The sequence below is a fragment of the Lampetra fluviatilis genome, chromosome 28 (genome assembly GCF_964198595.1).
Source record: "Lampetra fluviatilis chromosome 28, kcLamFluv1.1, whole genome shotgun sequence".
Lineage (NCBI taxonomy): Eukaryota > Metazoa > Chordata > Hyperoartia > Petromyzontiformes > Petromyzontidae > Lampetra > Lampetra fluviatilis.
In genome coordinates, this window is record NC_136302.1 from 12,603,501 (window position 1) to 12,623,820 (window position 20,320).

General features: G+C 56.6%; 2 protein-coding genes across 4 annotated transcripts in view; one reads left to right on the forward strand and one right to left on the reverse strand.

Annotated features, from left to right (window-relative positions):
* AGRN (agrin) overlaps positions 1–6,535 on the forward strand; it is a 122,889-nt gene extending 116,354 nt beyond the window's left edge. For 2 of the 3 annotated variants that reach the window (XM_078869771.1, XM_078869772.1), the window contains 7 exons: positions 287–403; positions 1,382–1,574; positions 1,768–1,855; positions 2,336–2,560; positions 2,918–3,021; positions 3,506–3,688; positions 4,323–6,535. In XM_078869771.1, coding sequence (XP_078725897.1) covers positions 287–403; positions 1,382–1,574; positions 1,768–1,855; positions 2,336–2,560; positions 2,918–3,021; positions 3,506–3,666 — 888 coding nt within the window. In that variant the 3' untranslated portion in view covers positions 3,667–3,688; positions 4,323–6,535. The remainder of the gene's footprint in view (positions 1–286; positions 404–1,381; positions 1,575–1,767; positions 1,856–2,335; positions 2,561–2,917; positions 3,022–3,505; positions 3,689–4,322) is intronic. The other variant, XR_013639414.1, reaches the window with a different exon arrangement.
* A 656-nt stretch (positions 6,536–7,191) lies between these two features.
* LOC144942814 (claudin-11-like) lies at positions 7,192–19,600 on the reverse strand. The gene is made up of 3 exons (XM_078869796.1): positions 18,621–19,600; positions 10,955–11,119; positions 7,192–10,237 (listed from the first exon to the last, which is right to left on the reverse strand). The coding sequence occupies exons 1-3, from the start codon at positions 18,844–18,846 to the stop codon at positions 9,963–9,965; spliced, it is 666 nt and encodes a 221-aa protein (XP_078725922.1). The 5' UTR covers positions 18,847–19,600; the 3' UTR covers positions 7,192–9,962.
* Positions 19,601–20,320: the final 720 nt, after the last annotated feature.

Below are 20,320 nucleotides of genomic sequence, written 5' to 3' on the forward strand. Positions count from 1 at the left end.
CCACAGGCGACCGCGTCAGCTTCCAGATTCACCAACCACGCTCGGATTTTCCGTCGCGTTTGTCGTCGGAGGTTTTTAATCTGCGCCACGGAAGCCGAGGAGTGGCCGTCCGGGGCGATCGGCGTCCCCGGCGGATCGTCATCACGGCCCTTCACCGTGCCCCCCCCGCCTCCCGCCCCCCCCCCCGTTACTATCGCATTAACACTCTCAACCTTAAAGCATTCACAAATACCGCACGGACCATGACCGTGCCCCTGTCTCTCCCCCCCCCCCCGCCCCCCCATAGAGCCCCCACACGTCACTCAACGTGAAGGAGCCATTCTACGTCGGGGGAGCGCCCGACTTCAAGAAGTTTGCACGGGCGGCCGCCATCACCACGGGGCTCACAGGCGCCATCCAGCAGGTGCGCCGCACCCGCCACGCCGGGACTTTAAGGCCGAGTCGATCTAGGGGAGGTCCGGGACCGTGTCTTATATCGGCCCGCCACTGATGTTAGCCGTGAGCAGGAAACTAATGGCCGTGACCGATGATGGTGATGGTGCTGTTAGCGAGCGCCTGGTCAGAACAAATTTTCGGCCACCTTTGTCTCCCCTGCGGTGATGTGCAGTGATTATGGCACCTGGGAAACGTTTGGATAACATCGGTGGAAAGTTGTGGTTGTACGTCTACTGGACGTACCGTACGCCGACTCCGCTCATGGCCAACAGCAGTGTCACGAATATCTGCCGGACGAGCTACTGTCCACACCCCCACCCTCCCCCCGTGTGCTGTGTCGGTCTGCATAGGTGCTCGCTAACAACACTTGCCCCAACAAAAGTCTGTTCGGGCTATATGGGGGATCTTTGTCTTTGTGTGTTTGTGAGACATGGAGGGGGTAGGGATGTGGATGGGTGGAAAAAAATACTTTTCAGGAAATCTTCCTGGAATGGTTTGTTGATGTTTGTGTTGGTTTCGTGAGATTTCTCCACCAGATTTGATTTGTTTGTTAGCCCTTGCCAAAGGGATGCTCGTGCCCTGGTTTACAACAAAGATCCCCCATGTAGCCTGAACAGACTGTTGGGGCAAGAGCTGTCAGCGAACATTTATGAAGGCCGGCACAGCATACGAGGGGGTGGTGGCTAGCACCACGCCTGGCCGCCTACGTGTCCGCCTACGTGGTGGCGGACACGCCGGTACTGTATCAAGCAAACGCGTTCCGCTCGCTACCAAAACCAATTCCAGAACACCGACTTGGAATGCCGTTCTGGATGGACCATCACGTCGTACATCCTCCCCCACGCCCCCCCCCCCCCCCGCGAGGGTTTAACCGCCGACCGTCACAGACAACGAAGGAACCTTCCTCCTCCTCCTCTCCCCCTCCGCTGCGCTCGCTCCCCCGCAGCTCTCGATCGGCGGCACGGTCGTGCCGAGCCTCACCGAGGGGCACCGCGCCGCCGTAGACATCACCAACTTCGTGCAGCACCCGTGCACGTCCGGCCAGAACCCGTGCCGCAACGGCGGGCAGTGCCGGCCCCAGCTGGAGCTCTACGAGTGCCTGTGTCCGCGCGGGTTTTCCGGCCGCACCTGTGAAAACGGTGAGGCCCGTGGACGCGGTGGTGGTGGTGGTGTTTGTGCGGCCAACATTTAATTTCTGCATCTGCCCCTTGACCCCCCCAGAGTAATGACCTTCGAAGGGACAAAATTGGAAATTCCGGCAGGATAATCACCGGATTTGTTTGTTGTTGTTGTTGTGTTTAATTGTCGTTGTTGTTGTGGTTACGCCAACAGCCCTGGAGCAGCGGGATCAGAGCGACAGCATCGCGATTGCGTTCGATGGGAAAACTCACGTGGAGTTTTACAACGCCATCAAGCACAGGTACGACTTAATCATACGATGCTTTACATACCTGTGGCATGTCGCCACGCGTGCGCGTGCATCACCCCGTATTCACGTGTGTGTCGCCACGCGTGCATGTGTGTCACCACGTGTGTGCGTGTGTGTCACCACGTGTGTGTCACCACGTGTGTGTTACCACGTGTGTGCGTGTGTGTCACCACGTGTGTGTTACCACGTGTGTGCGTGTGTGTCACCACCTGTGTGCGTGTGTGTCACCACGTGTGTGTTACCACGTGTGTGTTACCACGTGTGTGCGTGTGTGTCACCACCTGTGTGCGTGTGTGTCACCACGTGTGTGTGTCACCACGTGTGTGCGTGTGTGTGTGTCACCACGTGTGTGCGTGTGTGTCACCACGTGTGTGTGTGTCACCACGTGTGTGCGTGTGTGTCACCACGTGTGTGTGTGTCACCACGTGTGTGCGTGTGTGTGTGTCACCACGTGTGTGCGTGCGTGCACAGCGTGAAGTCGCAGCAGAACAACTCGCTGGCGCTGAGCGTGCGCGCCGGCGGCAGGCCGGGCCTGCTGCTGTGGCAGGGCAAGGCCCGCGAGGGCTCCGATTACCTGGGCCTCGCGCTGAGCGGTGGCCGCGTGCACTTCACCTGGTACCTGGGCTCCCGCCCGGGCCTGCTGTCCGCCCCGCTGCCCGCCGACTCCAAGGCCTGGGTCCGCATCAAGGCCTGGAGGTACGTGGCGCGGTGGTGGCGCTTGCGGCCTCCGTGGTGATGGCGGTGGTGGACCGCTCTGGGTCTGCGTGTGTGTCCATGTTGCTATTGTAGGGAGCGGTGGTGCAGCGGTTAGCACGCTGCACTGCGAACCCGGCGACCCGAGTTCGATTCGCGCTCACGGCCAACCGGTCCTCGGCTTCTCTGAGGTCGACTCAGTCTAAAATCAGTACCTGGTGCGGTGTGGAAACATCAGCACTTGTGTGCTGTGCCTGCCTTCATTGATGCTCGCTGACAGCACTTGCCCGAACATCCTGTTAAGGCTACATGGGGGATCTTTGTCTATATTGCTGTTTATTGCAATGTACTGTGCTGCAGGCACCAGCAGGACGGGTGGCTGCAGGTCGGAGATGCGGAGGCCGTGACGGGGACGGCCGCGGGCGGAGCCACGCAGCTCGACACGGACGGGGCCCTCTGGCTCGGCACGTTGCACGCCCCGCACGCAGACACACACCGCGTGACACACACCGCGTGACACACACCGCGCGACACACACGGCACGTCCACTTTCCTGCCCATTCACCCGACCCCACTCACACCCCCCACTCGCTCACCAACTCGGTCACTCGCTCGTGCACTCACCAACCGTGGCATCCACCTGTCTCACTCACCAACCGTGTCATCCACTCATCCGCCAACTCACTCACTCGTCCACTGATTGTGTCGTGTGATGATGTGCTTTGTGACATTGTACCGTGTGACCATGTGCCGTGTGATGACTCATGCCGTGTGACGACGTGCCGCGTGACGATGTACCACGTGACACGTGCCGTGTGACGACGTGCCGTGTGACGATGTACCACGTGACGCGTGCCACGTGATGACTCATGCCGTGTGACGTCGTGCCGTGTGACGATGTACCACGTGACGCGTGCCACGTGATAACGCGTGCCGTGTGCCGTGCAGGCGGTACGGCGGAGCGGCGCCGTGCACCGCGCCTGCCGCCCGGCTCCACCGTGGGCCTCGTGGGCTGCGTGCGCGACCTCGAGGTGGGGGGCCACCCCGTGGACCTCCTCGCTGACGCCCTCCACCGGCCCCCGCTGCTCCACTGCTCCTCCTCGCGCTGACCACCCCCATTGTGACGCTCCGGTACGCTCACGTACACACGTACACTCAACTACACACACGCTCGCGTACACCCATACACGCACGCTCACACACAACAGCAGCCGCCATTCGCCCCGAGTGATGGTGACGTCACCACGGTGCTTGTGCCAGGCTGTGTACACGTTAAGGCCACGTGAAGTATCGAACGCCCACTGGCAGAAGGTCACGGGACAGACCCAGGTGCCATGGGTTGACTGACTGAGATGAGTGGCCGATGCACCACCTGTGCCCCCTGCTATGCCAGCTTGCTGTGCTTTAGTCGCCTGGTGCTCGTTGTGAGCGTCGCTCCTCCGCCCTCCGTTGTTGCTGGAAGGCGACTGCCTCCAGCTGCCCAGTAGCGTCCTTCACGAGCCTCCTCCATAGAGGCCGATCTTGACACTACTGGTACCGGTCATCGGCAAGTCCACTCAGCTCCACAACCTCCTGTACCACATCACTCCATCTCTTCTCTAGCCCGTGCTGCGTCTGTTTAGCCCCCTCTATTCCGGCCGAACAAAAGCTGTTTTGGCATGCGGTGGCTGGGCATGCAGACTGCATGACCACATACACAAATATTGGCACACACACATTCTCACACACACACTGATGATTCTCCTCGTGGTGCCTGGTGGTGCAGGGTCATATGCGTGGAGCGCTCCCCTTGGGTTCCTGGATGCCACACGGAGACCTCTCAGCTCCAACTGCTCCACCCAATTACTCCAAGCTCCACCTGGCTCCAGCTGGCTCCACCCATTCCTCATTGTGAATGCTGATCCAGTGTTCTTAGCAGCTGCACATTTACAAAGTGCACCCAATAAAATGTAATTGATATTTTTGTGACACTGCATTGGTGCACAAGCACAATTAACAAAAAATAAACTCAACACGTTTCGTGTCGGTAACAACACTGTGGCCTTAAAGGGAAGGAGAAAAATATACAATTGGCCTCTTGTATGTTTTTTTCCCTCCATAAAAATCAGGCAGGCCCATGCGCGTTTTGATTGGTTAGCGAGCGTCTAGGTGCACTGTGCATAGTGGAATGGGGGTGAGGTGGGGGGGGGATGCGCGTGTTTTTTTGGGTACGCTCTGTAAATGTGCAGCTCGGATGCGCATGATTGACGTGCACGACGGATGGGGAAATTTGTCATCAGGAGGGACGCATCGATTCATCGGTTAAAATCGATTCTTATGCCCACGGTGCATTCATAGAATCGTCTGCGTAAGAGTTGATTATTTTTTACTCATGTTTTTTATACCACTATAGATTATATATTCATACCACTGTAGATTCTACACGCACCGCAAAGGATCGATTGGTCGATCGAATCGTGGAGAGTTGAATCGTTAAATCACTGATGATTACATTTTAATTCTTTAATGACGCGCACGCCGATACGCACTCATTTCCACACACACACACAGCGTGCATGCGGGCAAAGAGCCCCCTTGTAAGCCCATACGGCTCGTTGGGGCAAGCGCCATTAGCAAGCACTTGTGAAGTCCTGACGGCACACGAGGGGGTGGTGTGGTGGCCAGCACCACGCCCGGCCGCCTTTGTCTCCCCCAGTGCCAATAGCTACACACCCCACGTACCCGTCGCGATAATCACCATTGACGTCAGCTGTGGCCGGGAATCGAGCTCGGCTTCGCCGGGTTCGTGGCACGAGTGCGCTAACCACTACGCCACCGCTCCTCGCGCGGGGGGGAGTGTAAGATGCGACGCGGTGTCTATGGGGCTGCGTTCACTCCGCAGAAGTCGCTCCGAGTGGACGCGCGGCAGTTCGGAGCTCGGGGGGGGGGGGCAGCCGGTCCCCCTCCAAGGAGCTCGGCGCCTCCGACGCACAGCGGATCGGAGGTGCCGTGGGGACGCTGTTGGCCGTGGGAGAAAAACTCCCCGAGGGGGGGAGGGGGGAAGTGCATCCTCCGCACGGGAAGGCGTCCCGAGTAGTTGGGGATCGAGCCCAGCTGATTGTAGCCGTAGGGCTGTCCCTGCCGCCACTGCCGCCCCGCCCCGCGCCGTCACGGGAGTCGAGGCGCCCAGCACCCCACAGCCGGGATGACGCCATGTCCGGGCCGTTCTTCATCGAGAGTCTGTCCCAAGCAGCCCACCCCCCTCTGCCCGTCGCTAGCCACGCGAGGGTGTTGAGGTTGGAGGGGGGGGGGGGCTTGGAACAGCCCCCCAAATTCACTCATCCATCCCCCCCTCGCCACCACCACCACCAAGTCACCACGAATCGGCTCCTCATCACCGCCTAACCGACACCGTCGCCAGGGAACGCGCCTACCTGTTAACACTGAGTTGTTGTCGTGATCGTCGTCGTCGTCGTTATTATTATTTGTATTATTATTGTTGTGTTGTTGTTGTTGCCGCGAGCGCGTTTGCCATTGACCGTCGTCGTTGTGAGTCGGGGGAGCACTGAGGGTCGGGCAGGTGAGTGACGGGCTGGGCAGGTGAGTGTCGGGCAGGTGAGTGTCGGGCTGGGGGCTGGGCAGGTGAGGGTCGGGCTGGGGGCTGGGCAGGTGAGTGTTGGGCTGGGCAGGTGAGTGACGGGCTGGGCAGGTGAGTGACGGGCTGGGGGCTGGGCAGGTGAGGGTCGGGCAGGTGAGGGTCGGGCTGGGAGGTGAGTGTCGGGCAGGTGAGGGTCGGGCTGAGGGCTGGGCAGGTGAGGGTCGGGGCGGGGGCCCTGCGCCACTCCCTCCCTGCCCTCCCCCCCCTATATTTGGGAGCGTTTTGTAATCCCAGAGAGCTCAAGGTGTGTATATTGTGGCGTTCTACTAATTTTGTACCTGTTTCTACTTGCGGGTCTTCTTGCTGATGTAACCTGCACTGCTGAACTCAATAAACGGATATCTCGTCAACTCGGCCGCCTGGCTCACACTCACTCCTCACCGCGCCATTCCTCACCCCGCCACTCCTCACCACGCCTCACCTCACCACGCCACTCCTCCTCACCCCACCATCCCCAGCAGCTCACTGGGCGAGTTCGAGGCAACTGCAGAACTCCCCGCGTGATCCACCAACCCGCACCTCCACAGGATCACGGACACCTTAAAGACACAGCCGCAGTCGTGCGATTGTGGCCATACGCCCCAACACCACGGACCCTATCGTGACTCCATAGAGACACACAGAGACACATAGAGACACATAGAGACACATAGAGACACAGTACACAGAGACCCATAGAGAACGTCGAGGGCCATGAAGCGAATGGGATCATGTAGGCGCTGAAGCTGATGAGACAATTGGGTCGGGGTGGACTTGTTGACGAGTCGAGCGCTGCTGGCGACAACGCAGCCCAGAGGCTTCTTCGTCTCGGCAGCGCACACAATGAGCGCCCCGCCCGAGGGAGCGCCTTGCCGTGCACGTCCCCCGGGTGGTGGATCCGGCGTGGCCCCGGGCAGAGCGCTCACCACGCAGAGGGCGCCACGTCGGAGCACCTCCGAAGTGTGGCCAAAGCCAACGGACAAGGAGGCAACAGAGCGAGGAGGTAACGTGACGAGGCCGTTTATTGACGAGTGCGCCGAGGTGATGACGACGAGGTGGTGACGAGGTGCGCGCGACGAGACGACAGCCGCCGCCGTGACTCCGAGAGGGCCGGCGGGTACAGGCAGGGGTGACGTGCGTGTGTACACGTGTGCGTGTGTACACGTGTGCGTGTGTACACGTGTGCGTGTGTACACGTGTGCGTGTGTACACGTGTGCGTGTGTACACGTGTGCGTGTGTACACGTGTGCGTGTGTACACGTGTGCGTGTGTACACGTGTGCGTGTGTACACGTGTGCGTGTGTACACGTGTGCGTGTGTAGTGGGGAGCGGTAGTGTAGCGGTTAGCGCGCTGCGCTATGAACCTGGCGACCCGGGTTCGATTCCCGCTCACGGCTAACACCAGTGACGATTATCTGAACCGGTCCTGGGCCTCCCCTAGGTCGACTCAGCCTTAAATGAGTACCTGGTGCGGTGTGTAAACATCGCCACTGGGGAGACAAAGGCGGTCGGGCGTGGTGCTGGCCACCCACCCCCTCGTGTACCGTTCCTGCCTTCATAGGTGCTCGCTAACAGCACTTGCCCCTACAGTCTGTTAAGGCTATACGGGGGATCTTTGTGTGTACGAGTGCACACGTGTGTGTACGAGTGCACACGTGTGTGTACGAGTGCACACGTGTGTGTACGAGTGTACACGTGTGTGTGTACACGTGTGTGTGTACACGTGTGTGTGTGTACGAGTGCACACGTGCGTGTGTGTGTGTGTACACGTGTGTGTGTGTGTACACGTGTGTGTGTGTACACGTGCACACGTGTGTGTGTGTTTGTTTGCGCAACTGTTAGAGACAGAGCTGTGTGTGTGCAGTGGGGTGACGTGTGTTAGTGTTAGTGTGTGCGTGTACGTGTGTAGCGGTTAGCGCTATGCGCTTCAAAATCGGCGACCCGAGTTCGAATCCCGGCCACGGCGAACATCAGTGGTGGCTAATGAACTGAACAAACATTTGCTGACACTCCCTTGGCTCGACTGGGCCACAAATAACCATTCCGACGTGCGCCGTGAACCTCGGCACAGGGGGGGCAATGGTAGCCGAGCTTGATTCTGACCACACCAACCCCTCGGTGTGCCGTGTCGGCCTTAATAATAGGTGCTCGCTAACAGCACTATCACGGTCTTTGCTAGTTTATATGACACATACACACATTATATATATACACACGCGTGCGCGCAACTAAAATTGCCAAGCTAGTATTGGCCCAATCAATCAACTCTGATCTCAGCCCCGATTCGAACCGTTACAGTCTCACCGAAGGGGTTTCCAAACCTTGATGGACCTGTCCGTGTGGGCGGGTCAACCGTAATCCCACAATGGACCACCACCACCAACAACAGCAACAACAAAATGATGTTTTCCAAGTGAGAGCGACTCCACGTCGTGGCATCTGCCACAGTTCCACGGACGATTTCTCGAGCGCCCTTCGCGCAACCACAGTTTGGACACCCGCTGGGCTCGTCGATTCATGGTTGGTCGACTGGTGTCCCCAATGCAGTCAGACCCTAACCCGGACTCAAACCCTAACACCGTGCTAAGAGAGGCCCCGTTACCCTGTAGGGTGTGGGATGGGGGGCCGCGGATTGCGAGTTGCTGGCAAGTCGCCCTAACCGAACAACACAAATAAGCAGACATTACGACCCACACACATTCCTCTCCACAAACAACACACACACATTGTATATATAATAATAAAGTAGATTGCGGTTCAACGCAAGCAAAACTCCGGACCGGTTTCAACATCCAGTGGAACCAATTGCTACTGATCCACTCTGATTGTGTTGAACCAATCAATGGCCGATTGAGTTATGCACTCCCAGAAGACGGAGTGGCTTATGGGATTTCTAAAACACTTTTTATTGGCCCAATAAAAAAAATCTAATTTTTTTTATTTCAAATTTGTATTTCAATAAAATAAATGTGGAGGGAACAGACGCGAAGGAGGCGAATTCTTTGCTCGTTATTTTGTATTCTCAACGCCGGCGCCAACGATCATCGATGATCATTATCGATGATCGTTATCGATTATCGTTATCGATTATCGTTATCGCTGCGGCGTCCGCAACGCGCCGGTGCTAGACCCCGTAGAACGCGACGCGCTGTGCGAAGCGGAGACGGTTTTAGGGTTGGCGGTAGATCTGAGCAACGGATAGCTGCAGCGTTACATCCGCGCATTGCCGTATTCTCTGGATTATAAGACGCACTTTATTCCGCTGCATTTTAACACGAGCGTGCGAGTGAGACGGGATATGCGGAAGTATTTTGACACCGCGTCGCGTCCTACAAGCTGGAGAACAGGGCCGTTCCACAATGAAGCTGCGAGACGTTGTCCACGCTGAGTCGCCCAGGCACAAAGGAGACGCTTTGTCAAGGCGCGGTTGGGTCGGTTTCTCTTTTTGAGTCCCCTATGCTAAGGGACACACCGCATTGATATGGGGAACATTCAACGAAAGGTTCTCTTGGGTCGTGTACAAATTGTGTACGTTTTGGAAACATGCAACTGGGTTGGGTTGTTTGGGGTACACTTTGCTTAAATTTCACTGTATAAATGTGCCTCTCGCTTGGGTACAAAACAACACTGGGCAGGTGGGCGAGATGGATACATGTTTGGGGTACACTTTACAAATGTGCCTCTCGCGTGGCTTCGGGAACACGGGGCCACGAACTCAGAAACCGAGAGAGAGAAGCGAGCGCCTCTCCGGGTCGCGCCACAATCGCTTTCCTCTCCGACGCGCCGGGCTCACACGTGGGAGCTTTTGGCGTGGCTGGCCGGGCCGACGTTGTTGCTGGCGGTGGCGGCGGCGGCGGCGGCGGTGGCGTTGGCGGTGGCCGGGTAGGCGTAGTAGCGCTCCTCCTTGCCGCCCGAGCAGCAGCAGAGCAGCGCGCCGCTCACTATGGCCAGCGCAGTGCCCACCCAGCCCGCGAAGAGCGAGTAGCCAAAGTTCACCACCCCCTTGAGGCTCTCCTTGTGCGTGCCCACGGGGAACCACGTGGTGGCCACCAGGGTGCACAGGCCTGCAGGGTTACAGGTTGTTAGGTTAGTAGGTCATTAGGCCGTCGCTCGCAATCCCATCATAATCATCATCATCATCATCCACCATCGTCGTCTTCGTAAAGTCTCGCGTGATGTCGCCACTCGCACAAGTCTGTATGTGTGTTGAACTTCTTTCGCACCGTACGTTGCCAACCGTGCTCATCGGAGGTGCGGGGGAAGGATAACAAACTAAACACGAACAACAAACGATTGAACACAGCCCTGTGCACACGTAGCAGCAGTCACGACCTTGGAATGCCACCAGGGTTCTATGTGAGTCGATGGCTCTCTCTGTGAGTCGTCTTGGTCTCTATGTGAGTCTCTGTGCGGCTCTTTGGGGGGTTCTCTATATATGTGTCTCTGTGCGAGTCTATGTGTCTTCCTGCGCGTCTATGGATCTCCACGTGAATCGATGGGTGTCTGTGTCACTGCGCGTCCCGATCGATCATCATCATCATTCAGTACTTGCTGCCCAGCCGACCTCGACTGCCACGGACTCCTGCACTGTGAGCGCAGCGACATCGCGGCCCCCCCCAACCCCCCCCCCCCGTGCGCGGCAAACGTGGCCAGGACCGTCCTGAATCAAGAGCCTTGCGACTCGCACCGTGAGGATTTCACTGGGCGAGCGCGCGGCACGCGGGTGAGCAGCAACGCACTCACCCACGAGGATGAGCAGCAACGAGCAGTAACGCACTCACCCACGAGGATGAGCATCACTCCACCGGCCACCACCCTCTGCGCCTTCTCGGAGGCCGTCTCCTCGCCCAGGCGGATGCACTTGAGGCCCGTGCTGGCGAGCAGGATGGCCGGCAGGCCCAGCACGCAGGCCACCACCATGAGTGCCCGGCACACCTGTATGTACACTGATACACACACACCTGTATGTACACTGACACACACACACACACCTGTATGTACACTGACACACACACACACCTGTATGTACACTGACACACACGCACCTGTATGTACACTGACACACACCTGTATGTACACTGACACACACACACCTGTATGTACACTGACACACACACACATACACTTGTATGTACACTGACACACACACACCTGTATGTACACTGACACACACACACCTGTATATACACTGACACACACACACCTACACTTGTATGTACACTGACACACACACACACCTGTATGTACACTGACACACACACACACCTGAACATACACTGACACACACAAACCTGTATGTACACTGACACACACACCTGTATGTACACTGACACACACACACACCTGTATGTACACTGACACACACACACCTGTATGTACAACAACAACAACCGCCATTCGCCACTAAGTGGCGGTGACGTCACCACGACGCTTGTGCCAGGCTATGTGCACGTTGAGGCCACGTGAAGTGTCGAACGCCCGCTAGCAGGAGGTCACGGTGCAGACCCAGCTGCCATAGGTCGACTGACTGAGATGACTGAGATGACTGCTGATGCACCACCTGTGCCCATTACTGTGCCAACTTGCTGTGCTTTATCCACCCGGCGCTCCGCTCGTTGTTGTGAGCGTCGCTCCTCCGCCCTCCGTTGTTGTTGGAGGGCGACTGCCTTCAACTGCCCGGTAGCGTCCTTCACGAGCATCCTCCACAGAGGCCGATCTTGATACCGCTGGTACCAGTCATTGGCAAGTCCACTCAGCTCCACGTCCTCCTGTACCACATCACTCTATCTCTTCTCTAACCCGTGCCGCGCCCGTTTAGCCCCCTCGATCCGGCCGAACAAAAGCTGTTTAGGCATGCGGTGGCTGGGTATGAGGGATACATGACCCAGCCAACGCAGCCTTGCCTGCCGGAGGAGCTCACCGATGGGACTTTGCCCAGATCTTTCAAGGATTTGTGAGCTCCTCACACAATCCAGCCTGGTTAAACCCAGGATGGATCGTAGGCAGGCCAGCCTAAATGTTTCTAACCGGCGAAGATGTTCCATTAGGGGGGTCCACGTTTCGCAAGCGTAGAGAAGGGAGGGAATGACCGTGGCCGAGAAGACCTGAAGCTTCGTGCGGAGCGACAGACCAAGTAGCTTCCAAACAGCGTTACGCAACCGATGAAAAGATAATGCCGCTCGACTGATTCGGAGTGAGACCTCTGCTGTCAAATCGGAGCCGGGCATTAAAACACTGCCCAGGTATGGAAAACTGTCCACTCTCTCCACAACTGCCACATTACCGATTGGGAGTTGTGGGGGTGGAGTGTCCGATGGTACAAAATACCCAGGCATGTGCTTAGATTTAGGGGGGCTGATTGGAAAGGCCCCACACACACAAACACACTTGTACACACACAATAACAACCGGGGGCTGCTGCGACTGCTGTGCCCGCGAGTGAGTGGGCGAGTGAGTGGGCGGGCGAATGAGTGAGTGAGGAGTGAGTGAGGAGTGAGCGAGCGGGCGAATGAGTGAGTGGGCGGGCGAGCGAGTGAGTGAGTGAGGAGTGAGTGGGCGAGTAAGTGAATGAGGAGTGAGTGGGCGAGTGAGTGAGTGAGGAGTGAGTGGGCGAGTGGGCAAGCCAGTGAGTGAGTGGGCGAGTGAGTGGGCGAGTGAGGAGTGAGTGAGCGGGCAAGCGAGTGAGTGAGTGGGCGAGTGAGGAGTGAGTGGGCGAGTGAGTGGAGTGAGGAGTGAGTGAATGAGTGGAGTGGGCGAGCGAGTGGGCGAGCGAGTGAGTGCGCGAGTGAGGAGTGAGTGCGCAGGTGAGTGAGGGAGGAGTGAGTGGACGAGCGAGTGAGAGACTGAGGAGTGAGTGAGTGGAGTGAGGAGTGAGTGACTGAGGAGTGAGTGAGGAGTGAGTGGACGAGTGAGTGAGTGGGGAGTGATTGAGTGAGGAGTGAGTGAGTGAGGAGTGAGTGAGGAGTGAGTGGACGAGCGAGCGAGTGAGTGAGTGGGGAGTGAGTGAGTGAGGAGTGAGTGAGGAGTGAGTGAGTGAGGAGTGAGTGAGGAGTGAGTTGACGAGCGAGCGAGTGAGTGAGTGGTGAGTGAGTGAGTGAGGAGTGAGTGAGTGGGCGCAACTAATCCCACAAATCGTATTGACTCACGCGCCCGGGTCTCTAGCGATGACTACGATAACGCGTGACATTAATTTGAGCAATTACCGCGTAAACATTCACCCCCAAAACCATTCCGCCTTGCCCCTGGGGGCTCAGACTTCTATATACTTAGTACACTGTATATATATTTTTAAAAAATCACAGTTTCTGAGAACAGGTCAAAATGCTCGATAAACGTTTCTTTACAAAGACGCCGTCGTGTGTGATTGTGGCTATGCAGCTTGTGGGCTAGCGGCTCATAACGACACATAGATATGCATCGAGACTCACAGAAATACTCTACAGTAAAAACAAACTAAAATACTCTACAGTAAAAACAAACTCAAATACTCGACAGAGTATACAAACTCATAGATAGGGAGATTGCGGCGACGTCAACCGGCGATGCCATTGATGGCGCCAAATACCTCGCAAGTCTCACCACCAAAGACAAATATGCCCCGTGTAGCCTTCACAGACTGGAGGGACAAGTGCTGTTAGCGAGCACCTATGAAGGCCTACCACCACCACCATTATCACCACCACCACCACTATCACCACCACTATCACCACCATCACCACTATCACCACCGTCACCACCACCACTATTACCACCACCACTATAACCACCTCCACTATCATCACCTCTACTATCACCACCACCACTATCACCACCTCCACGATCACCACCACCCTGCACACCACACGTGTCCCCCTGCGAGCGTGGCGCCTCGCTGAGACGTCGCCGTCAATTGTTGTTGATTGATGTGGGTTGTTGTTGTTTATTGGTGTTGATTGGTGTTGGTATTGAAGTTGTTGTTTTTATTGTTGACTGTTGTTGATCTCGTGGACTCTTGCAAAGTGGCCGCCTGAGAGTGCCGGCGTTTATATTTGTATAATGAAACGAGCCACCGGGTCTCGCTGTCGAGAATGATCTTCCAGATTCGTCATCACGAGGCTCCTACATTGGGATGCTTGGCCAATTCTGAAGCAGCTTGTCTCCGCGTGGGAAAAATCCCGGGAGAAAACCTCACCTCCGATTAACACGCGGAGTTGCACACAGACGGGTTCACGATCACCCCCCCCCCCTCTCTCTGGGCCAGTACGACCATCCGCCTACCCCCCTCTCACACTCACACTGGCTCCACTCTGACAGTACGTGACTGCAGGTGATCTCTGTGCGATCCACCAACCCCACTCAATGGCAGGCACGCAGTATAACGAGGGCGTGAGCCTCTATAATACGGAGCAGGTGAGAGATCGCACACTCACAAAGACAAAGATCCCCCATATAGCCTTTAACAGACTGTAGGGGCAAGTGCGGTTAGCGAGCACCTATGAAGGCCGGCACGAAACACGAGGAGGTGGGTTGCCAGCACCACGCCCGGCCGCCTTTGTCGCCCCAGTGGTGATGTTTACACACCGCACCAGGTACTCCTTTGAGGCTGAGTCGACCTAGGGGAAGCCTAGGACCGCTTCAGATAATCGTAATTGGTATTGGCCGTGAGCGAGAATCGAACCCGGGTGGCCGGGTTCGTAGCGCAGCATAGCCCTAACCGCTGCACCACCGCTCCCGACAGGGCGTGGGGTGCGGTAGTGCAGCGGTTCTAATTCGGAGCAGGTGAGAGATCAAACACTCAGGCACACACTCACTCACTCACACGCACGTCGCGTCCCTCAAATCCACACTCACTCATCCCACCCCTCCCCACACTCGCAGCAGCAGCCGCGCATTCCAATCCTCATTGGTTGCACGTGCGGCATTCCACACAGGTACACAGGAGGTGGCCATTATAAACCACGTAATGGTTTTGGTAATCATCATCATCCTAATCATCATCAACAACAACAGCAGTAGCAGCATCATCATCATCGCGACGTGCCGTGTACATTGTCAATCCCAGCCTGGGCTGCGTGGTTTGTGGCCACGGGGAGATGCCTGGTAGCACAGCAACTAGGACGGTTACCTATACTGTAATCGTGCATGGACATAGTTTGGATGTTTTATTGCGACCGCATAAATAAACGATTAACATCTCATTAAGGAATTAAAAATGTTGATGGCCGAGCATCAATCTAAACTCGCGATTACATCATCCGCCCTGCTCCGGCCAAATAACTCATCCCATCGTCACCCCAGGGATGATGCACTAACACAAAGATAGACAAAGATCCCCGTGTAGCCTTTCATATGATGCAGGGGCAAGCGATGTCAGCGAGTCGCAGCAGCAGCATCAGCACCTCTGAAGGCCTGCACGGCACACGAGAAGGGGTGTGTGGCCAGCACCACCAAACCGCCTTTGTCTTCCCAGTGCCGATGCTGAAACACCGCACCAGGGGAAGGTTGTGGGGGGATGGGGGAGGGGGTCCAGGGCCGGTTCAGATTTGCACTCGCCACTGATGTTAGCCGTGGGGTGTAGTCCAGGGCGCGGGCTTCGTACGCAGCGCGGCGAACCAAAACCACTGCGCCCACCGCTCCCCACACAGAGGAACGAAAACAAACAGGGGGCGGGTGCGCTTCCTCTGGGGGGGGGGGGGCACCGCTTAATGCTACCACGCACGCTCCAGCAGAACGCCGCAATTTGGGGGGGTAATGCGATTGTTTTTCCCGTGTTTTCGGGGCAATTTTTAACGACGGAGCCAAGTTATTTATAAGTTTAGATTTTTGTTTTTAGACAACATCGGGGCAATTTGCGACACACCACTGCAGAGAGGATTTGGTGGGGGGGGGGGGGTCGCGTAGAATTGCCCCCCCGCCCGCCTCCCCCCAACAAACAACACTTGAGTCCACCGCCTCTTTTTTCTAACGCAACCGTTGTCGTTGTTTTCGATGTGGAGACGGAGAGAGAGATAGTGTGTGCATGGGGTGTGCATGGTGTGTGCATGGTGTGTGCATGGTGTGTGTGCATGGTGTGTGTGCATGGTGTGTGTGCATGGTGTGTGTGCATGGTGTGTGTGCATGGTGTGTGTGCATGGTGTGTGTGCATGGTGTGTGCATGGTGTGTGTGCATGGTGTGTGTGCATGGTGTGTGTGCATGGTGTGTGTGCATGGTGTGTGCATGGTGTGTGCATGGTGTGTGTGCATGGTGTGTGTGCATGGTGTGTGTGCATGGTGTGTGCATGGTGTGTGTGCATGGTGTGTGCATGGTGTGTGCATGGTGTGTGCATGGTGTATGCATGGTGTGTGCATGGTGTATGCATGGTGTGTGTGTCTGGCGTGTTTCGTCTCTCGCTTCTCTTGTTTGACCACGCGGGTTTGTGAGCGGGGCGGCGGCAGCTCGTACACATCGCTCGCCGCCGGAGGAATCCGAAAAGCTATAAAGCTCTTCTTCACAGGTGTCCGGTAGGCGCGGGTCAGAACGTTACAGTAACAAACAATAACAAAATCACGACAGGAGTGCAAAGTAAAGCTAGGTAAACACATCGCCCACAATTGTACGAATAAAACTAAACTATTTTCATTTTACCAAGTAAAGCCCGCCGAGGCATTCACTTATTTTTCTGACTTGGCGTGGCCAACAAATGATAGCTCACCAAAGTGGCTTCTCAGCACGTGGACATTTTTAGCAGCAAAATAATCGACGTAGTCTAAATGCTCGTTTCTAAATGTGCAGGGGGAAACCCGGAGGTCCAGAGTCAAATTAATGCGACGGCCGTGGGTTCACAGCGCAACCCCAGACCCCCACTGACCAGCACGGTGAAGTATGGTCAAACAACCCCCACCTCCCCCACAACCCGCACGTGTTGCAGTCCATCGCTCCATCAACAGAGGAGATGGAGCGATGGATTTCGGTGTCGTGGGCACTCATTGAGTGGGAAAATAACATCACGTGAGAGGTGGCTTGCGGGTTGCGGAGGCAATCATCCAGCAGTGGATTGGTCACAATAAAAAACGTTTCCTTCACGTGCTAAATATGGACTGTTGGGACGAAGTGCTGTTAGCGAGCTCTTATTAAGTCCAACACAAACTCCAAGCCGTCAAATGATGCCTAATACAGGTTCAGGTATCACGCAACTAATTTAAACTAAACTGTTTTTTTATTTTACCAGGTAAGGCCCACAGAGCTACCTATAGAGCTCTTTTTCAGAAGCGACCTGGCCACAAATGATAGCTCAACGAAGTGGCTTGTCGTCACGTAGAAAGGTAAAGTTGGCAAATACTTTAATCGCGTGATGTTAATTCCAAATTCGGAGGGAAAAACCGGAGGCCTCGGAGAAACTCCACGCGACTACGGGGAGAGAGGCACGCACACTCCAAATATATAGCAGGCGTCAGGTTGGGGATCGAACCCACGACCTCCTGTATACCAGGCTAGGTAGTCAACATCTCACCATCGAACCCACGACTTCATGTAGACCAGGCGAAGTAGTTAACATCTCGCCATCGAACCCAAGACCTCCTGTATACCAGGCGAGGTAGTCAACATCTCACCATCGAACCCACGACTTCCTGTATACCAGGCGAGGTAGTTAACATCTCACCATCGAACCCACGACCTCCTGTATACCAGGCGAGGTAGTTAACATCTCACCATCGAACCCACGACCTCCTGTATACCAGGCGAGGTAGTCAACATCTCCTAGCCACCACGGCGGATGGGGGATCGCAGTGCGCGGAGCACAGCGCCACCGCTCCCGATCGACAACGGCAAAGAGCCCCCGCAAAAGGCGCACAGAGTTGATCACGACCTGTGTGGCTTCGATAGTTCAATGTTGTTAACGCGCCGTTTAGAGAGGGGCTACTAATGCCGTGTGGCGTTGCCTCGGATTGCTGTGTTGTTTTAGCCGCCTTGCCCAGCCTTGATAAATTGGACTTATATAATGATTTTCATTTCCCTTTATTATTTTTATTTAGTGACTTGCTTACTACCACCCTCTCTTTACTTTGCACGCCTATCGTGTGTTTGTATTGTTTGCTGTTGTAACTTGCTGACCCGCCCTTACTGGACATCTGTGTAAAAGAGCTTCATAGCTCATCGGATTCCTCCTCCTGCAGTCAAAATAAAAATTCTCATTACGACTTTTAGGGCAAGTGGCGTTATCGGACACCTATTGAGGTCGGCACGGCGCGCCTCAACCCTACCGCCTTTGTCTCCCCTATTGATTAGGTTCACACACCGTACCAGGTATCCATTTAGTGCTGAGTCAACATAGGGGAGGTACCAGATCGAATCAGCCTGGTGTTGGCCGTGAGCGGGAATCGAACTCAGGTCGGTGGGTCTGTAGCGCAATACGCTAACCACTGCGCCACCGCTCCCCACCACCACCGCGCAACCCACACACACACAGAGGTGCACATGCATGGACGTACCTGGCAGCGATAATATCTCCGCGAAGGGCTTGCAGTGGTCGATGCCGTTGTTGCTGATGCACTGAGCCCAGAGGCCCTTGCTGCCCATGTCCTCGAAGCGCACGCACGCCGTGAAGCCGTAGGAGCAGAGCAGCACCCAGTCGTTGGTGGCCGTGGCCACCACCAGGGCCACCCAGCCCAGTAGGCCCAGCGACACCCCCAGCAGCTGGAAGCACGAGGCGCCCATGCCTGGAGCAAGGCGGGGATGGGTGGTGGGAGGGGGTGCCGGCGGGCTGGTGGTAGATGGAGGAGCAAGCGGAGGTGGATGAAGCGGTGGTGGTGGTGGAGGTGGGGCGGTAGATCCTGGCTGTAGGTGGACGAGATTGCTGGCTAAAGCTACTGGTGAAGGAGATTGATGGTTCTCTGGTAGACCAAGTTGGTGCTGTCGGCGAGATGGAACAGGAGCTGCTGGCTGGTTGAAGGTCCTGGCTGAGAGTGGATGCGCGGAGGAGGAGGTGGTGGTGGCTGGAGGTGCTGGCTGAAGATTCTGGCTCGTAAACGGACGATCAGAGGAGGTTTGGGGTGGGGGAGGAGGTGCTGGCCGGATGAAGGTTGTGGCCGTGAGTGGCTTCCCGGAGGAGGAGGGGGAGGGTGATGAGCGTGGCTGGTGAGTGGCTGGTGAGGGCAGGGGCGCGTCTAGCGGTATTGTGATTCGAGTGGTAGTGCCAGCCCCTCTCTATGCTGCCCCAGAACCAGTGGTCACTCCGCGCGGGGTGTCACCTGCTTTGGCTGGACCTCGCCCAGGGGACCCCGACAGAAGCTCCCTGCACACTCCTCCTCGTTGCACGGCCGCGGTGCGCTTGAGATCCCCTCAGTGAGACCCCTCGCTGAGACCCCTCGGTGGGACTCCTGGTGGGACTGCTCGCGTGATGTGCCGCGCGATGCTGCCGCCCGGGCGTTTTATAAACTCAGATAACGGTTCCTTAATCCCGGCCCACCGCTCATAGCCACCTCCACCCACCCACCCACCACCACCCGACTAAACCCACCACCACCACCACCCCACTCCACCCGAAACACGCACAACCACAACCACCTCCACGCCCCGCCCCGCCCCCCCTCTGCTCCGGGGCCGTCATCTGGACAGTGTCCAGGACATCGCCCCGCGCCACGCGGAGGCGGAGACTCATGAGGGTCATTCCATCACTACACATCAACACAAACCCACAACAACGAAGACAATACACGGCATCCCCCATTCGCCACATAAGTGGCGGTGACGTCACCACGGCGCCTGTGCCAGGCCACGTGCACTTTGAGGCCACGTGCATCGTCCAAAGCTCGCTGGCAGGAGGTAACGGGACAGACCCAGGTGCCATGGGCTGAATGTGATGATTGGCCGATGCATCACCTGTGCTCCCCACTGCGCCAATTTGCTGCGTTGTTGTGAGCGTCGCTCCTCCGCCTTCCGCTTTTGTTGGAGGGCGACTGCCTCCAACTGCCCAGTAGCAGCGTCCTTCACGAGCCTCCTCCACAGAAGTCGACCTTGACGCCGCTGGTACCGGTCATCGGCAAGTCCACTCCACATCGGACTGTACCACGTCGGCTCCATCTCTCCGCCAGCCCGTGCCCGGGCTCGAGAAGAGACACCACGTGCGTGTGTGTGTGTGTGTCCACTCGGCCCACCACCCACTCCTCCCCTCCTTCACTCCTGCGGGTCA